This window comes from Salmo trutta, chromosome 18 (genome assembly GCF_901001165.1).
Source record: "Salmo trutta chromosome 18, fSalTru1.1, whole genome shotgun sequence".
Taxonomy (NCBI): Eukaryota; Metazoa; Chordata; class Actinopteri; order Salmoniformes; family Salmonidae; genus Salmo; species Salmo trutta.
Window position 1 is genome coordinate 44982494 of NC_042974.1, and position 20030 is coordinate 45002523.

General features: G+C 44.9%; 1 protein-coding gene across 2 annotated transcripts in view; it reads left to right on the forward strand.

The window, feature by feature from the left end:
- Nucleotides 1–20030, forward strand: part of lrmda (leucine rich melanocyte differentiation associated) — a 408401-nt gene that overhangs the window by 304359 nt on the left and 84012 nt on the right. For both annotated transcript variants that reach the window (XM_029698721.1, XM_029698720.1), the window contains exon 5: nucleotides 4444–4576. In XM_029698721.1, coding sequence (XP_029554581.1) covers nucleotides 4444–4576 — 133 coding nt within the window. The remainder of the gene's footprint in view (nucleotides 1–4443; nucleotides 4577–20030) is intronic.

The following is a 20030-nucleotide window of genomic DNA, read 5'->3' on the forward strand; positions in this document are numbered from 1 at the left end:
AACAACCTGTCTCGTAATGGGATACACAGCACTGCCATGGGGTTAAGGGGTGGAATACTCTCGCTTGCGCTCCTTCGAGGCTCTCTCTCTTTCTCTCTCTTCTCTCTCTCTCTTTCTGTGTTGTGAAGGAGGAAAAATGACCTTCTAGCTATGTCATGCTCCCGTCGTGACACAGAGCCTATTGTTACTTGTCATGTTTACACGTCGACTCGAATGACATAATCTCGTTTCGAGATCTCTTGTTCCGCCCTGATCAAAGACTTGCTACAGGTGGACAGTTTTGCCTCAGGTGCCCTTTAACCACCACATGCACTCGGCCCGGTGCTCACTCAACCCTCAACCCATCCACTCCACCCTGCACCCTCAACCCATCCCCTCAACCCATCCACTCCACCCTGCACCCTCAACCCATCCCCTCAACCCATCCACTCCACCCTGCACCCTCAACCCATCCCCTCAACCCATCCCCTCAACCCATCCCCTCAACCCATCCACTCCACCCTGCACCCTCAACCCATCCCCTCAACCCATCCCCTCAACCCATCCACTGCATTATGCACCCTCAACCCATCCCCTCAACCCATCCACTCCACCCTGCACCCTCAACCCATCCCCTCAACCCATCCCCTCAACCCATCCACTGCATTATGCACCCTCAACCCATCCCCTCAACCCATCCACTCCACCCTGCACCCTCAACCCATCCCCTCAACCCATCCACTCCATCCTGCACCCTCAACCCATCCACTCCACCCTGCACCCTCAACCCATCCACTCCACCCATCCACTCCATCCTGCACCCTCAACCCATCCCCTCAACCCATCCACTCCACCCTGCACCCTCAACCCATCCCCTCAACCCATCCACTCCACCCTGCACCCTCAACCCATCCCCTCAACCCATCCACTCCATCCTGCACCCTCAACCCATCCCCTCAACCCATCCCCTCAACCCATCCACTGCATTATGCACCCTCAACCCATCCCCTCAACCCATCCACTCCACCCTGCACCCTCAACCCATCCCCTCAACCCATCCCCTCAACCCATCCACTGCATTATGCACCCTCAACCCATCCCCTCAACCCATCCACTCCACCCTGCACCCTCAACCCATCCCCTCAACCCATCCACTCCATCCTGCACCCTCAACCCATCCACTCCACCCTGCACCCTCAACCCATCCACTCCACCCATCCACTCCATCCTGCACCCTCAACCCATCCCCTCAACCCATCCACTCCATCCTGCACCCTCAACCCATCCCCTCAACCCATCCACTCCACCCTGCACCCTCAACCCATCCCCTCAACCCATCCACTCCATCCTGCACCCTCAACCCATCCCCTCAACCATCCACTCCATCCTGCACCCTCAACCCATCCCCTCAACCCATCCACTCCATCCTGCACCCTCAACCCATCCACTCAACCCTCAACCCATCCACTCCATCATGCACCCTCAACCCATCCACTCCATCATGCACCCTCAACCCATCCACTCAACCGTCAACCCATCCACTCCACCCTCAACCCATCCACTCAACCCTCAACCCATCCACTCAACCCTCAACCCATCCACTCCATCCTGCACCCTCAACCCATCCACTCAACCGTCAACCCATCTACTCCATCCTGCACCCTCAACCCATCCACCCAACCGTCAACCCATCTACTCCATCCTGCACCCTCAACCCATCCACTCAACCCTCAACCCATCCACTCCATCCTGCACCCTCAACCCGTCCACTCAACCCTCAACCCATCCACTCCATCCTGCACCCTCAACCCATCCACTCCATCCTGCACCCTCAACCCATCCACTCAAACCTCAACCCATCCACTCAAACCTCAACCCATCCACTCAAACCTCAACCCATCCACTCAAACCTCAACCCATCCACTCCATCATGCACCCTCAACCCATCCACTCCATCCTGCACCCTCAACCCATCCACTCAACCCTCAACCATCCACTCAACCCTCAACCCATCCACTCAACCCTCAACCATCCACTCAACCCTCAACCCATCCACTCAACCCTCAACCATCCACTCAACCCTCAACCCATCCACTCCATCCTGCACCCTCAACCCATCCACTCAAGCCTCAACCCATCCACTCCATCCTGCACCCTCAACCCATCCACTCAACCCTCAACCCATCCACTCCATCCTGTACCCTCAACCCATCCACTCAAACCTCAACCCATCCACTCCATCCTGCACCCTCAACCCATCCACTCAACCCTCAACCATCCACTCAAACTCAACCCATCCACTCAACCCTCAACCATCCACTCAAACTCAACCCATCCACTCAACCCATTCACTCAGCCTCAACCCATTCACTCAAACCTCAACTCATCCACTCAACCCTCAACCATCCACTCAACCCTCAACCCATCCACTCAACCCTCAACCTATTCACTTAACCTCAACCCATCCACTCTGCCTTCAACCCATCCACTCAACACTCAACCATCCACTCAACCCTCAACCCATCCACTCAACCATCCACTCAACCCTCAACTCATTCACTCAACCCTCAACTCATTCACTCAACCTCAACTCATTCACTCAACCTCAAACCATTCACTCAACCTCAACCCATCCACTCAACCATCCACTCAACCCTCAACTCATTCACTCAACCCTCAACTCATTCACTCAACCTCAACTCATTCACTCAAATCACTCAACCTCAACCATTCACTCAACCTCAACCCATTCACTCAACCTCAACCCATTCACTCAACCTCAACCCATTCACTCAACCTCAACCCATCCACTCAACCATCCACTCAACCCTCAACTCATTCACTCAACCCTCAACTCATTCACTCAACCTCAACTCATTCACTCAACCTCAACCCATTCACTCAACCTCAACCCATTCACTCAACCTCAACCCATTCACTCAACCTCAAACCATTCACTCCAACCTCAACTCATCCACTCAACCCTCAACCATCCACTCAACCCTCAACACATCTACCCCATCCTCAGCCTATTCACTCAACCTCAACCCATTCACTCAACCTCAACCCTTCCACTCAACCTCAACTCATCCACTCAACCTTAACTCATCTACTCAATCCTCAGCCTATTCACTCAACCTCAACCCATTCACTCAACCTCAACCCTTCCACTCAACCTCAACTCATCCACTCAACCTTAACTCATCTACTCAATCCTCAGCCTATTCACTCAACCTCAACCCATTCACTCAACCTCAACCCTTCCACTCAACCTCAACTCATCCACTCAAACCTCCATAGAAGAGGATTTAGAATAATGAACTGACAAAATGAGTTTTGAATTATAATTATTCCTCTTTGTCAGACAATGTTTATTAACTACATTAACTACATTAACATAGGGTTGATCACTGCGTCACTCAACGGCTAAAACACCTCAGGCCTGGTCCGTTTCAGGTCTTGGAGCTCTATTCAATCAAAACCAATATGCAGATGTTCTCAGGCTTGAGTCATAATATACTGTTTGTGACATTGTTATTGTTTATATAGTAAGTATCTAGCATATAGATCAATCCATAGCTCCCTTCCCTAAAATCCTAGTGTGTTGACAACCTGACGTTGGTTTTACTAACTATCTTCAGCTCCAACATTACCACCATCATCATCAGGGACCGGGCTGTGCCCATATTGTGGTTCCTCCTTGTCCCTCCTCACCCTTCACTTAGCTGCTGCTGTATGTCTGTTACTGTGTTCTGTTTGGCTGGAACCTCCAGCCTTGACATGTCTGTTCCTCTGCTCCGCTCCCACCCGCTCTCTCGCTCTCTGAAAGGATCTGTTGTCATCTCCGTATCCCAGCCATTATCTAGCCGACGTTTCCTCTCCCTCCCAATGAAAGATAGAGAGTGTCTGAAAGCGTAGAATATAGATCTGTGATGTTACAGGAATGGCAGCTCTGGCAGATGGGGCGTATCTCCTTTCGTTCTATTTATATTTCCGTCCTTATTTTTTATCAGCTTTGAAGGTTATTACATGGAAGGATAGATATCATCGCCATTAAATCTATACTGAGTAAACAAGTCGTCTTCTTTTCAAGATGTTTGCTGATATGTGTCGTTTTACTAATTTTAGAATTTGATTTGCATAATTACTTTTGTAGGTGGATATTAACTAGTTGTTATGCTCTGGCAGCTTATGTTCTCTATTATACAGGATAGACATCTTGTGGTTTGTGACGTATTCACTAGATGTGTTCAGTTTGTATGGTAATCTTTATTTTTGTTCTCAAATCATGTCATGTAGATATACATTTGTTTGTGTATTTCTATGTTAGTTTTTCTGTAAACATTGTTCTGTAAAGTAAAGTGTGTGTTATATGGTTTGGTGTACAGTCACCCGACACAAGTCATGATGCCTTACATAAGGTACTGTTAGTTATCATATTATTGTTTGTGTGTGTTTCCTCAGGTATTTTGTTCTGCACAAGCTACCCACCCTAAAGTTCCTAGACACTAGGAAGGTTTGTAGAACTGAACAGCAGGAGGCTGAAGCGCGGGGAGCCTTCATGAAGGTGGTTAAACCCAAGTCATCAGACATGGTGGTGAGTGCACTCTTTATGATCTAATAGCATTGGTTTCCCAGACACAGATTACGCCTGGCCCTAGACAATTTTTGTACTTTTTTTTACATTTATTTAGCTAGGCAAGTCAGTTAAGAACACATTCTTATTTACAATGACGGCCTATCCCGGCCAAACCCGGACGTGCGCCGCCCTATGGGACTCTAGATTTGAACCAGGGACTGCAGTGACGCACACCTCTTGCAGTACCTTAGACCGCTGTGCCTCTCGGGAGCAAAGAAGCACTTCCAATGGAGAATCTCAATTGAACATTACATACAGTATAAAGTCTCTTAAAATATATAACTAATTGAGGTGTTACATTCTTGAAAGAAGTTACTGGACCTTCGGGAGTTGACATATTTAGGCAACCATAGAAGGGCTTTCCAGTCCAGGGAAACTAGAGTACAGTAAATTATTTTAAAAAAACATTCTGTCATCCAGAATTCTGTACTTCACTGCCCAGTTCATGGAATCTATAGGGACATTTAAAAAAACAGATTTTATATTGCAAATAGTGTGGCTTCCATCAATGTAATTGTCTGCATCATTTCTAATCCCCCATATATTTTTGGGGAAACTAACCCTACCACCCCTCCCCTAATTGGGGTCAACTAATGGACAACAACACTTAGGCTTCTACTTCCATATATACACTTAGGCTTCTACTTCCATATATACACTTAGGCTTCTACTTCCATATATACATTTAGGCTTCTACTTCCATATATACATTTAGGCTTCTACTTCCATATATACATTTAGGCTTCTACTTCCATATATACATTTAGGCTTCTACTTCCATATATACATTTAGGCTTCTACTTCCATATATACATTTAGGCTTCTACTTCCATATATACACTTAGGCTTCTACTTCCATATATACACTTAGGCTTCTACTTCCATATATACACTTAGGCTTCTACTTCCATATATACACTTAGGCTTCTACTTCCATATATACATTTAGGCTTCTACTTCCATATATACATTTAGGCTTCTACTTCCATATATACACTTAGGCTTCTACTTCCATATATACACTTAGGCTTCTACTTCCATATATACACTTAGGCTTCTACTTCCATATATACACTTAGGCTTCTACTTCCATATATACACTTAGGCTTCTACTTCCATATATACACTTAGGCTTCTACTTCCATATATACACTTAGGCTTCTACTTCCATATATACACTTAGGCTTCTACTTCCGTATATACACTTAGGCTTCTACTTCCATATATACACCTAGGCTTCTACTTCCGTATATACATTTAGGCTTCTACTTCCATATATACACTTAGGCTTCTACTTCCATATATACACTTAGGCTTCTACTTCCATATATACACTTAGGCTTCTACTTCCATATATACACTTAGGCTTCTACTTCCGTATATACACTTAGGCTTCTACTTCCATATATACACTTAGGCTTCTACTTCCATATATACACTTAGGCTTCTACTTCCATATATACACTTAGGCTTCTACTTCCATATATACACTTAGGCTTCTACTTCCATATATACACTTAGGCTTCTACTTCCATATATACACTTAGGCTTCTACTTCCATATATACACTTAGGCTTCTACTTCCATATATACACTTAGGCTTCTACTTCCGTATATACACTTAGGCTTCTACTTCCATATATACACTTAGGCTTCTACTTCCATATATACACTTAGGCTTCTACTTCCATATATACACTTAGGCTTCTACTTCCATATATACACTTAGGCTTCTACTTCCATATATACATTTAGGCTTCTACTTCCATATATACATTTAGGCTTCTACTTCCATATATACACTTAGGCTTCTACTTCCATATATACATTTTAAGGGACACAGTATATTTTACAATAGTTATCTTTTGTTTGTTTTTAGTCCCATCTTTCAGCTACCCTCAACCCCTCCCATCTCAGAAGAGCGTCCAGTCTCTCTCTTTCTGCCATTCAGAGGGTCCTCCTCATTAGCAGTATGAGATCAGATGATATATCTCTGATATATTGAATTATCTAATAGTTCCCTCACTTGCGTTGGGGTCAATCATTTGTCTAACCCCTCTACCCGTATTAAGGCCATGGTTAAGTGATGTGGATGAGCAGTAAGAAACTGACATATTCTCATCCCTCACCCCCTGTCTATCCTCCCCTCCTGTCCGCCTTTCTTCATCCGTGTCTGAGTGTCAGTCTCCCGTTGCAGGGGTCCTGGTACGACAGCCCTTTGAACAGGAGCCCTTACCGTGCCCCCTCTCCCTCCCTCCGAGGGGACTCTCTCTTTAATGAGTGTGTGTGTGCTTCTGAGGGCATACTTGTGTGTGCAAGCATGCCTGCGTGCGTATGTATATGCGTGTGTGTGTGTGTGTGTGTGTGTGTGTGTGTGTGTGTGTGTGTGTGTGTGTGTGTGTGTGTGTGTGTGTGTGTGTGTTTATGACCACGATCTGACCTCATTCCGTATGCATGAGCCCAGATCAAAGTGGACGGGGCGGCTGTCCGGTCGCGGTAGCAACGAGGAGCATGACAGCGCTGGCCATCGGAGCGACAGCTCACGTACACGCCAGTCACAATCGCTTAATTATCCCCCGACCATGCACTTATTCCTCCCTCGCTCGTTAGGGCCACGCAGACTAATTAGAGTTTGGGATTTCATAGATGTAACCCTTCTCATCCCTCATCCCTCATCCCCCCTCCTCCTCTTCTTTCGAAGGGGTGGAAATGAACAGCTTTGCTAAGATTCGATTTCATGTAATTGTAAGGCCATGAAATATTTACTGGTTGGATCAGCGAGGCCTCATCGTCCCAGAGTCCCCAGAGCCTTACAGACATAAAGGAGTCTGGGAGGTAAGAACAAAGCCAACCAATGACAAGGCATGATGCGTGTCGAGCAGACGCAGGGTTTAAAAGTGCACAGAGAAAACAAAATATTTATCGTTTGCGACAATCAGCCAAAATATTGTAGCGTTTTAGTGTCAGTCCACACAACTCTTTGTTCTTGATTTATCGTGCAAGTGGCAGAGCAAGAAAAGAAAACATTGAAATAATTTAACCCCATTCTGGCATGTTTGCTAGATGTAGAAAAGTGGAATAAAACACTGCTCATCCACTTGATATGAAAAGAAACCGAGCACTTTAACAATGCTTGTTGGCAGGCAAAAGTCACTTTGGAGGATTATATTTACATAGCCCTGCCAATGTAGCAGCAACACTTACCTTTGTTATCGTAGAGTTAGATATGGCTGAAGATTATCTAGCTAATTCTAGTTGATTTATATGTGTTTGTGTCAGAGTATATAGCAGAAGATGCTATGTACATTATCAGATGGAAATGTCTCATTATGTTTGTCTTCACTTACCCTTTACTAAAATAGATTAACATTCCTTTCTCTGTTTCTACAGTACAGTATTGCATTCACTCTGCTCCACCATAACAGCCTTTGACTCAATATACTGTCTAACCATTACACAGCCTCCACAGTACTATGACTTTGCTCATAACTGTTCGTGAGGTATCTAGGTAGGGCTTATGTAGACTCGTGAATGCTCTATAAAGCCTGTATAAGTTGTTTGTTTAATGTGGAACAGAGAGAGTGATGAGAGTGAGAGATGGGGTAGTGTGGCTCCAAATGTCCCGTCCTGTGCTTGGGTCCGTAACGGTTAGTTTTGAGTCCGGTGAGGCATGATGCAGCAGCCGTAACTGGCACGGCGGGGCATGTGTACACCCCGCCTCACCCGCCATCTAATTGGCTCCATCATCAGAGCCATTGTGTTTCTGACCAATCGTGCAGGTCACCAATTAACGAGTGGCGCAGACAAACGAGGCAGTAGGGAGGGAGAGATGATGATAGTGTAATTAGACATTTGTGTTTGCTTTTATGTCTCGTACAGTGGGGCGTCCCTTCATAACACTGGAGCCTGGTGTCTGGAGTTACTGTAGCACAGTTAAACTGGACACTAATTAGTACTCTCTCCAGTCTCACTCATTTCTCTCTCTCTCTCCTATTCTACCTCTCCCATTCTCTTTCTGTTGGAGTGATGAAGATGCTGTATATATTGATGAATAACCAGTGTTTAGGTTATAATCAAAGTTAAAGAAGCTTTCAGAACAGCTGTATTACACACATTGAAGATGAGTGTTAAACTCAGCGTGAAAACCTGTCTACACTAAAATGAAGGACACACACTCATTGACCCTGCTTCTAGTTATCAGTAAGTGAATTATTATGATGAACCCATACTGTGCATGCTTATCTAAGCCCCTCTCATATAACTGTGTAAATCAGAGAAATAACAGGTTGCTCTCTCGTTGTTCCTACTCCTAGCGTGATGTATCGGAACAGCTAATGGACGTGCTAGGAAGGAGGCAGCTCTGAACTTTGGAGACCTCCTGGGCTGCATCTCAAATGGCACCCTATTCCCTATTTGGTGCCCTACTTTTGAACAGGCCCCATAGTGCTCTACGTAGAGAAGAGGATGCCATTTGGGGCAGAGACTTAGTTTGAGTCACATCAGAATGGAGTGTGACCACGGTTTAAACTGCGTTTCAATCATGCCGTTATGGCATGGCACCATGGGCTGCCACATGGTTCTGATAACATAGCAATGAGCTTTAATACATTATGAATACCGTCACTTCTCCAACATTCTGAACCTTTTCCAAGTCTGCTAAATCATAACCAGAGTTGGATGTCTGCTCAAAGCACTCATACGCACGCACGTAAAAAACAGGTCTTATCTGATATAGGGTAAGTACTATATTTTACAGTATTTGTTATAAGATTGGCTCTGCTCTGTGTTGGGTAATGTCAATATCAAACCTATATTGGTATCATACAATATAGTTTATTAGTGTGGTCTACAGACAATGCCCATCAAGATTGTGAAGACTATTGCAAATGCACTTTTTAAATGACGGGAAAAAAACTGGATTTAAGTCATATCAACAATCAAGTATTGACAGATTAAGAGAAAGAAAAATGACCAACTGTAAAGGTTAACATTTGCAGTGTGAACAAATCCTTTTGCAGCTCATTGAATTGATAGTATGTCTTTTCACGCACCACTGGGCCCTAGAAATGCATAACACTCTGTGTCTGAGTGTGTGTTGTTTATGTGGCGCTACTGTACAGTCTGTGTAGTACACTAGCTAGGTACGTCATCTTCCTCAACCATAGTTATGAAGACCACGTTAATGGGTCTCTGTCTTATTGGATTTCCTGAGTGGAGAAGACGAGCAATGGGACAAACAGAGAGACAGAGACAGAAATAGAGGGAGAGACATACAGGGGGATCCAAAATTATTGACACTAATTCAAATGTTGAGTTATATTGTATGCAAAACAAATGGGGGAATTATATTATACTAATACAGTTGCTCAGAGAAAGAGATTTTGTTTAACAAGTTATGTTTTTTTCTTTTAAAAGGTAGGGGTCAACATTATTGACACCCCTGTTTTCAATACCTTTTAATACCTCACCTTACGAGGATAATGGCACAGCCATTTTCTAAAATGTTTTATGAGTTGGAGAACACATTGGGAGGGATATTAGACCATTCCTTCATACACAATCTTTCCAGATCTTGGATATCCTTTGTCTGCGATTATGGACTGTTTATGGATTTTAAGTCCGGAGACTGAGATCTCTGTTGCCAAATGTTGATTTTGTAGCTAATTAACAATTTATTTGTGGATTTTGATGTGCTTGGGGTTATTATTTTGCTGGAAGATCCACTTTAGGCCAAGTTTCAGCCTAATGGTAGAGGAAACCAGGTTTTTGGCTAAAATGTCCTGGTACTGGGTAAAGTTCATGATGCTATTGTCCCCTTACACTCGTACACGTAGACGGGTTGAAAACGGCTGATTTGGGCACTGATAAACACCTATATTGGAACACAGTGGCTGTACAGTAATATGCTATACATGACGTCAGAGCTCTTGCTCTGCGCTTCACAGCTCTGTATGGGTTTTGACTGACAGCCGCTCTGAACTTGAGCACATCGCGCGACATGAAGTTTCCCCCATCACCCCCGCTAATTGGGCACATTTTTTTTCTTGTCTGTGAGTGAAATGCTGTAAATGAAGAGGACTCTATGTATCCTGAAAGATGAGACATTGAGGATTCTAATAAATACCGCTTTGATGTCATAAAACCAAGCCAAACACCCGCGAGTCCAAATGTGCACTTCACCTTTCCGTATCATAAAACTCACGTCATATACAGTGTCAACGTTTATGATCACTATGTTTGATGTACAGTTACAAGATGCCATGGCGCCATACCCTGGGTTGTTCTGAGCAGAATTAGCCTATTTTTGTTAATTAAATTTGCCGCGGCACACACACCTGAATGCACTCATGTCTCCTTTCTATGCGCACAATAATTACGATGTGTTTCTCTGAGTTGCATTGTGAATGCCCAACGCTGTAATATTGTGTTTTTATAACTTAGTCATGTTGGCATAAGAACAAGCTTTGAAATGAAGCCCACCTGATGCACATTGTGATTTATAATGGACTGTTTTTGGATTGAGTATACAACAGGGGATGCAGGGTTGTGTTCCAACCAAACAACTACAAGTGTGCTTGCTGTAATTCCTCAACGGCACAGCTAGGAGAGCTAAAAAACACCGTATAGTTGAAGACTCTATGGGTCATAAAAGTGCATTGAAATGACTTAGGAACTGTGCACACTTTGGAGAGGTGTGTGGCCTTGGAGACAACAGTTAGTCCTCTCACTCAAACCCTTGTATTTTATGTTGCACCTACCTTCATATAGGCCAATTCCCACAAGTGTAAAAGGTTAACAAGGGCCCCAGTGACAGTGTTATGACAATGCCACAAAATCAACACCTTGTCATATATCATAACAGCTGACATAATCTGTCATAACATTGTCATAACACTGTCATGACACATATATTTAGACGTGTTATGACATATATTGCAATATTTTTGGGGGCTGGTTATGACACCTACATGAGTGTCAAAGACCTCAAATCCTATCACACCGCAGACCATTCCATTCTACCTGAATATAACAGTTCCTCAAATTTGCCATTTTATTACCATTGTAAAATACACACATTGATTTCAAACATGTACCTGGCCCAATGCTCTGTCGCTAATGACTAGAATGAATGCAGCAGCAGGACAAAACACCCTCTTTGGGACTTATGACTGACATATGGTAATGTATGTCATAGGCCTATCTGGCTTATATAATTAACCTTACAACAACAACAAAAAATGGTTCTGTGATGATATAAATGTCCATATTTTGAAATCAAAGTTTGTGTACACAACATTATTATTGGGATCCTCCATGGTTTTGCTATAATATACATGTATACTTAGTGCTACCACTAGGGGGAGGCATTCAAACTGTTAGCTGCAGGCGCGCTCCTCCATACGTTGGATTCAGTCTCCGGACTTGAATCCCATCGAAAACCTCTGGTTTGAATTGAAGAGGGCAGTCCATAAGCACAGATAAAGGATATCAAGGATCTGGAAGGATTCTGTATGGAAGAACGGTCTAATATCCCTCCCAATGTGTTCTCCAACTCATAAAACATTTTAGAAAAGCAACTATGTCGTTATCCTTGCAAGGTGTAGTTATTGAAAGGTATTTAAATAATCATTTTGACCCATACCTTTTTGAGATTAAACAAAATCTCTTTCTCTGAGCAATTGTAAAATAATAATAATTGCCACACAATATAGCTCAGTATTTGAAGTATTTATTTTTTACAGTAAGTTTTGCTCATCTTTATCAAGGGTGTCAATAATACTGAAACCCACTGTAGACTGAGAGGAAGAGAGACCAATAGAAACAAAGAGAGGGGGTATGTGAAGGAAAGAGAGGGATGGCCAAATACCGGAAGTAAACATGTCAATTGAGTAAAGGCAATTGAAGTGTTTTTCTCAGACATCGACAGACACACAGAGAAGAGAAGAAGCCGAGGCAGAGAGTGGAAAAGCCTTGAGCTGTATTCTGGGCGTGTTGGAATGCCATAATGTGATAATTCTCTTTGAGGACTCAGAGGTCATGGAATGCATTGGCGCTAAACCACATAGAGCCATTTGGACTGCTCTGGGCTGTTCTCGGAAAATACACGTGGTTTCTACCGTGGCTTCGCTCCCTAACCTCCCTCAGCGTCCCTCCTGCTGCCTCACCATCACGGAGCCTGTTGTTGAAACATTGGGTTAAACTGACCATGTCTATCAAAACACTCTGACAACATATTCTCTATTTCTGCTATCCCGAGCACCACTCAGAGAAGCCATGTCGGATTTGACTGGTATTATGATATTTCACTCCCCGTCCCGCATGTTAAAGTACATTTCACAGTGAATGAAGTAAGTGCTCAGTCCGCTGCCACTAAACACAGCTTGGTAGCTACGTCAGGGGGTATAGCGGTTCCGTGGATGTCACATAGATTTTGCTCGGAGGGAGAGTTTGACTTGATTTCAGAGCCCGGGACATGAGTTTTTCTCCCCACATCTTCCTGCGTGTAATGCAAAGCATTAATGTGAAGCAGACAGAGTCGCGAGGCGGTTCGAGCCCATTCGAGCCAGCTCTCGTCTCCCATGAGCCCTTGCTCTCAGGGTGACTGCTCTTCTGTGGAATCGACAATGACAGAGCCAGGAAAGTCCTCAAGTGGATCTTTTCAGTTCTGTTTTTCCCTCCGCTGATGTTAACCTGCTTTACTCTGCAGCGGTTCACTTCAAGTTTGCACAGAGGAAAGAAGTCAAAATATGTAAAATAGACCACATGATTTGAGAGCCATGATTGTGTATTATAGGCCTACACATGATGGATGCTTGTGGGATTTTTTTGCATTAGGAATCTTCTGGAAGGGAATAGAGGGATATCAGTTATTATCTTGCTTTCTTCTTTTCTTCTTTTTAAATGTCTCTAGTGTGGCCTATAAAGTTTGTCGTTACGTTCATCTCTGCACTAGAGAGTTATGAGTTCCCTGAAGCTTTCAAACATAACAAACAGCATGCGATATTGCTCTGTGCATGCACCTTCAGTGGGTTTGCTGAATCATTTTATTGGATATATACATGTCCTCTCAGGATATGCTTCTCAACAGGACAAGAAAATACTACCAAACAGATTGCTGTGAAAAAACAAGTTTATTATACTGTTTTCTCTCAGCCTAGTGATTTACATATTTCCAGCTTCATATTTCAATGACATTATTACTTCATGTCAGACATTGTCTTTGGTCTGCTACAGTATAGGTTAAGTCAGTACAGTAAGGTGGAGTATGGGTTTTCTACCCTCTGTTGGCCTCACACCAGCTTGTGCTAACACTCAAATACTGGATGTTTTCCATTCTTTTCCATTGGCTATCGATTGATTGAAGTACATTATCCTTTCATCATTGAGCCATTTTTTGTTGTTATTTATGTTACGCTGTTATTCATTTTGTAGTGATAGCTATTAAGAGTAATAGCATTTTGTGATGGATACTGTGCAGGCTGTAAAACTTCTACGTAGAAAAAAGACAAGACAGAAAAAGTTGACAGCAAAATAGGAAACAAATGTGTAAGTGACATACCAGACAATAGTGCTGGAAGTACAGTATGACTGTCATTCTCATCGCTGTGTTTGTGCATTCTGATGGACTCTAGACAACTCAATTCACTGAAAACAACAAAGAAATAATAGAGATGAATCTCTTTTAATTGTTAGCGTGACAGGCCAGTTCACAACATGACCATTCCAGCTTGTTAAGTCTATAATCATCTTGTTATTGAGGTTTTTGTTTCAAGTGTTTAGGCAACAGGAAACAGCACTACATTCTGACTCTCTCTCCACTTTCTCTCTCTCTCTCTTTCTCTCTCTGTCTCTTTCCCTGCACACTTCAGTCAGCACCAGAAACATATGAAAGTACTGTCTTCCACATGTCAGGGACAGCATGGACCACACGGTCCTTCTCTGTCAGTGAGTGAGAGGATTTCTGTTTCTGTTTCCAGAGTAGTGAAGTGCCTGTCGGTTCTTACAGTCTTTGGATCGGCACTGAAGTGTTGGCTCAGTATGGGCCCGTTCACTCTGTGTTTGGACCGATCAGCTCTGAAAAAGGAGAGAAAAGAGGCATCGCACTGTATGTTATGCATTCTAAACGATTTGGCAGCTGTGACTTGTGAGGTCGCGGCGAGGGCAACGGTCCACGCAAACAACTGTAATCAGAGGGAATGACTCAGAGCGTCCTTATAAATCACATCACAGGCCCCTCATATCATAAACACACTGTAAAACTTTAAAGCACCTTTAATTGTAAGTAATAGCGGCAGGATTGATTTACGAGCCCGTTCAAAGCGCAGAGACACGGGGTGCGTGACCTCCGTGTCACGTCACTCTAATAGCAGTAGTGATAGATGGATTATTCATTTGGGGGAAAACGTATAAAAACCAACAGATGTTTTTAAGGACTCTAGTACTGTTTCTGAGTAGAACTGGGTTTTATATGAACTGATTTTCCTCTCTGGGTTTTGGTATAAAGAACATGGGTGGGAAGCCATTGTGGTGAATCATTTGTTGTCTCGATGTCTCATGCATTTAGTATGAGGCCCGACTGAAAGCAGTCCAAGGCTGACCCATAATAATGTGATATACTTTTTACCCTGTATTGGAAATGCAGTTTTTATAAACTATGACAAAAAATAATATTGCTTGAATAAGCTCTGCTACTTTTTATTCACTTAGTAAAATCCAAGTATTTGAAGACTTCTTTATCATTATCATATTATTAAGCTTTTGGTGGAAGCATCAGAAAAGTACATAATGTTCCAGAAATGTACCAGATATTGTATAATAATAAGCCAATGAGAATGTTAACATTCTTCCTTCTGTATCGTTGCTCCTGTAGTATCTGTAAGCCTCTTTTAGACACAGGAAAATTCTGGGAAATAGAATGTTTCCACTCAAACCAAACTTTCTGTTAAGACCATTGATGATACTGTACCAACGTCAATGTAGCTCTCAGTACTCTCTACACTTTCTCTCTCTCTCTCTTTTGTTCTCTCTCTCTCTCCCTCTTTCTGTTTCTCTGTTTCTCTGTCTCTCTCTTTTTTGGAGTTGATCCCTTCTCATTTTATCTCACGTTCCCACAAAACGCTCCAAGCCCTACTTTTAGCAGAAACAGTTATTCTAGATAGATTGGTGTTATTTGACCATTTTAAAGTAAACTTCAAACTACCAAAGTGGATACAATATATTTAAAAATCATTGACGATAACACAGTGTTATTTCCGTTGTGGTCCTCTTTTAACCTACACTGAACTAGCCTGTATTCTAGTATTTCCTTCTTATATCAACAACCATTGAGTTAGCTAAAGACTGACTAACAGACTGTCAATATCAACTAATCTAATGCTTAACTCGAGCTTCATTCAATGACATGATTTATTAAATGATGTTTTTAGTCAGTACAGAGTACAAGTGTTTTTCTGTGTTAGAATCACAGCTGCACTCTCTGTGCTAGTCTCTGGTGATTGTGTATTTGTGTGTGCGGGCGTGTATGTATGTATGCGTGTGTAAGTCCTTGGTGATGAGGATCCGTTGCCAGCCTAATGAGAGACAGCTGGTTGGGTTCTGAAGGACTCTGTCTGTAGCTAGTGCTGTTGTTTCCCTGGACCGTGCCGGGGTTGGATCACTCTCTGACAGCGATGGCTCCGTTATCTATCTATCTATCTTTAGATGATAGGGGAATTAGTGTTTAGTCAACATTTCAGTTTCCACATCAATATAAAAAGTACCAAAGTTAGCTAATGTTAATTGAGGACGTAGCTCCTTCATTTCCTCTATAGTCTTTAGGTCTAGTTAGCGTCTTTATAGTAATCCTGCCTAAGATTGTATCAGATAATGCCAATGGTGCCTCTGTGAGTTATAAGTATGTCTTAACGCAGTAATGCTTATAATGTTGATACTTTATATCTCTTCATCTGATTAGGATGGGAGGATCTGTGTGGGCTTGTGGTTTATAAATTATTCTTTTGATTATTATCTTTGATGTAGTAAACAGAATGTGAGTTGTGAGTTTTGGATCCTAAAACTAATTTAACAAAAGTGATGATTGACATAGTGTCCTTGTATTGACTTAACTTTAGGGTTCAGTCATCATTAGTGTTTTTTAACTAAACCCATTTACTTTGTCGTGAGTCACTCAGAGGTCAGTGTGGAGCTATGGGAAACTCTCTGCTCTCAACAGCAGTTGTTGACTTTCAGGAGCGAGGGAAGGAGAGAAGGAGGCCGAGAGGGCAGGAGGGAGGGGAGGATGCCAAATCGAAAGTCCCCTGCATTGAAGTTTGTGCTTATACAGGCCCTCTTTGTGGTTTATAAAGCTTGTCAGACACGTCAGGCGCGGCGAGAAAAAGTATATTGTTTCCAACCACTTGGATTCCTTTCCCCTTTCCTGACATCTGCCACTCTGTAAAGATGATAAATTCCTGCCTCATTAAGCGTGGGTGTGGGATTACAGGCTGACAACACATTAATCACTGCTGTGTGGCAGCCAGGCAGCCAGGCAGGCAGCAGCCAACGGCGCACCACTCAGGCACCAGATAGCTACCGGCATTGTTAACCAAACTTTTCTTATGTGTCACTCTATAGCCTCTGACAGCGCCTAATCAATCACCTTGATTGGCAGCACTGATAGATTACACTATTTATACTGGGTGTAATGAAAGATAGTGTTTCCACCTACTGTCATTGTCGAGGCGATGATAGCCCCGGCCTCTCCGCCCCAGCCTTTTTTTGTCACTGAGTCTCAGCCTGAGTGGGAACACTGAGCCTCAGCCTGAGTGGGAACACTGAGCCTCAGCCTGAGTGGGAACACTGAGCCTCAGTCTGAGTGGGAACACTGAGCCTCAGCCTGAGTGGGAACACTGAGCCTCAGCCTGAATGGGAACACTGAGCCTCAGCCTGAATGGGAACACTGAGCCTGAATGGGAACACTGAGCCTCAGCCTGAATGGGAACACTGAGCCTCAGCCTGAGTGGGAACACTGAGCCTCAGCCTGAGTGGGAACACTGAGCCTCAGCCTGAGTGGGAACACTGAGCCTCAGCCTGAGTGGGAACACTGAGCCTCAGCCTGAGTGGGAACACTGAGCCTCAGCCTGAGTGGGAACACTGAGCCTCAGCCTGAGTGGGAACACTGAGCCTCAGCCTGAGTGGGAACACTGAGCCTCAGCCTGAGTGGGAACACTGAGCCTCAGCCTGAATGGGAACACTGAGACTGAGCCTGAATGGGAACACTGAGCCTGAATGGGAACACTGAGCCTCAGCCTGAATGGGAACACTGATCCTCAGCCTGAGTGGGAACACTGAGCCTCAGCCTGAGTGGGAACACTGAGCCTCAGCCTGAGTGGGAACACTGAGCCTCAGCCTGAGTGGGAACACTGAGCCTCAGCCTGAATGGGAACACTGAGCCTCAGCCTGAATGGGAACACTGAGCCTCAGCCTGAATGGGAACACTGAGCCTCAGCCTGAATGGGAACACTGAGCCTCAGCCTGAATGGGAACACTGAGCCTGAATGGGAACACTGAGCCTCAGCCTGAGTGGGAACACTGAGCCTCAGCCTGAATGGGAACACTGAGCCTCAGCCTGAGTGGGAACACTGAGCCTGAATGGGAACACTGAGCCTCAGCCTGAATGGGAACAATGAGCCTCAGCCTGAATGGGAACACTGAGCCTCAGCCTGAATGGGAACACTGAGCCTCAGCCTGAATGGGAACACTGAGCCTCAGCCTGAATGGGAACACTGAGCCTCAGCTTGAATGGGAACACTGAGCCTGAATGGGAACACTGAGCCTCAGCCTGAGTGGGAACACTGAGCCTCAGCCTGAATGGGAACACTGAGCCTCAGCCTGAGTGGGAACACTGAGCCTGAATGGGAACACTGAGCCTCAGCCTGAATGGGAACACTGAGCCTCAGCCTGAATGGGAACACTGAGCCTCAGCCTGAATGGGAACACTGAGCATCAGCCTGAATGGGAACACTGAGCCTCAGCCTGAATGGGAACACTGAGCCTCAGCCTGAATGGGAACACTGAGCCTCAGCCTGAATGGGAACACTGAGCCTGAATGGGAACACTGAGCCTCAGCCTGAATGGGAACACTGAGCCTCAGCCTGAATGGGAACACTGAGCCTCAGCCTGAATGGGAACACTGAGCCTGAATGGGAACACTGAGCCTCAGCCTGAATGGGAACACTGAGCCTCAGCCTGAGTGGGAACACTGAGCCTCAGCCTGAGTGGGAACACTGAGCCTCAGCCTGAGTGGGAACACTGAGCCTCAGCCTGAGTGGGAACACTGAGCCTCAGCCTGAGTGGGAACACTTAGCCTGAATGGGAACACTGAGCCTCAGCCTGAATGGGAACACTGAGCCTCAGCCTGAATGGGAACACTGAGCCTCAGCCTGAATGGGAACACTGAGCCTGAATGGGAACACTGAGCCTCAGCCTGAGTGGGAACACTGAGCCTCAGCCTGAATGGGAACACTGAGCCTCAGCCTGAGTGGGAACACTGAGCCTGAATGGGAACACTGAGCCTCAGCCTGAATGGGAACACTGAGCCTCAGCCTGAATGGGAACACTGAGCCTCAGCCTGAATGGGAACACTGAGCCTCAGCCTGAATGGGAACACTGAGCCTGAATGGGAACACTGAGCCTCAGCCTGAATGGGAACACTGAGCCTCAGCCTGAATGGGAACACTGAGCCTCAGCCTGAGTGGGAACACTGAGCCTGAATGGGAACACTGAGCCTCAGCCTGAATGGGAACACTGAGCCTCAGCCTGAATGGGAACACTGAGCCTCAGCCTGAATGGGAACACTGAGCCTCAGCCTGAATGGGAACACTGAGCCTCAGCCTGAATGGGAACACTGAGCCTCAGCCTGAATGGGAACACTGAGCATCAGCCTGAATGGGAACACTGAGCCTCAGCCTGAATGGGAACACTGAGCCTCAGCCTGAATGGGAACACTGAGCCTGAATGGGAACACTGAGCCTCAGCCTGAATGGGAACACTGAGCCTCAGCCTGAATGGGAACACTGAGCCTCAGCCTGAATGGGAACACTGAGCCTGAATGGGAACACTGAGCCTCAGCCTGAATGGGAACACTGAGCCTCAGCCTGAATGGGAACACTGAGCCTGAATGGGAACACTGAGCCTCAGCCTGAATGGGAACACTGAGCCTCAGCCTGAATGGGAACACTGAGCCTGAATGGGAACACACAAACAAACAAAAGAAAGGGAAAAAGAGGAGGATAGACAGACCTTGGCGTGGCATTGTGAACTTTTTAAAGCAGACAGTATTGAGCTCCTTGGTGGCTGAGTTTTCATGTAGGGTGGTATTGTTGCTCTTCACGGCATAGCTCCAAGGCAGTGTTCTTCACAACGCCACTGTGCT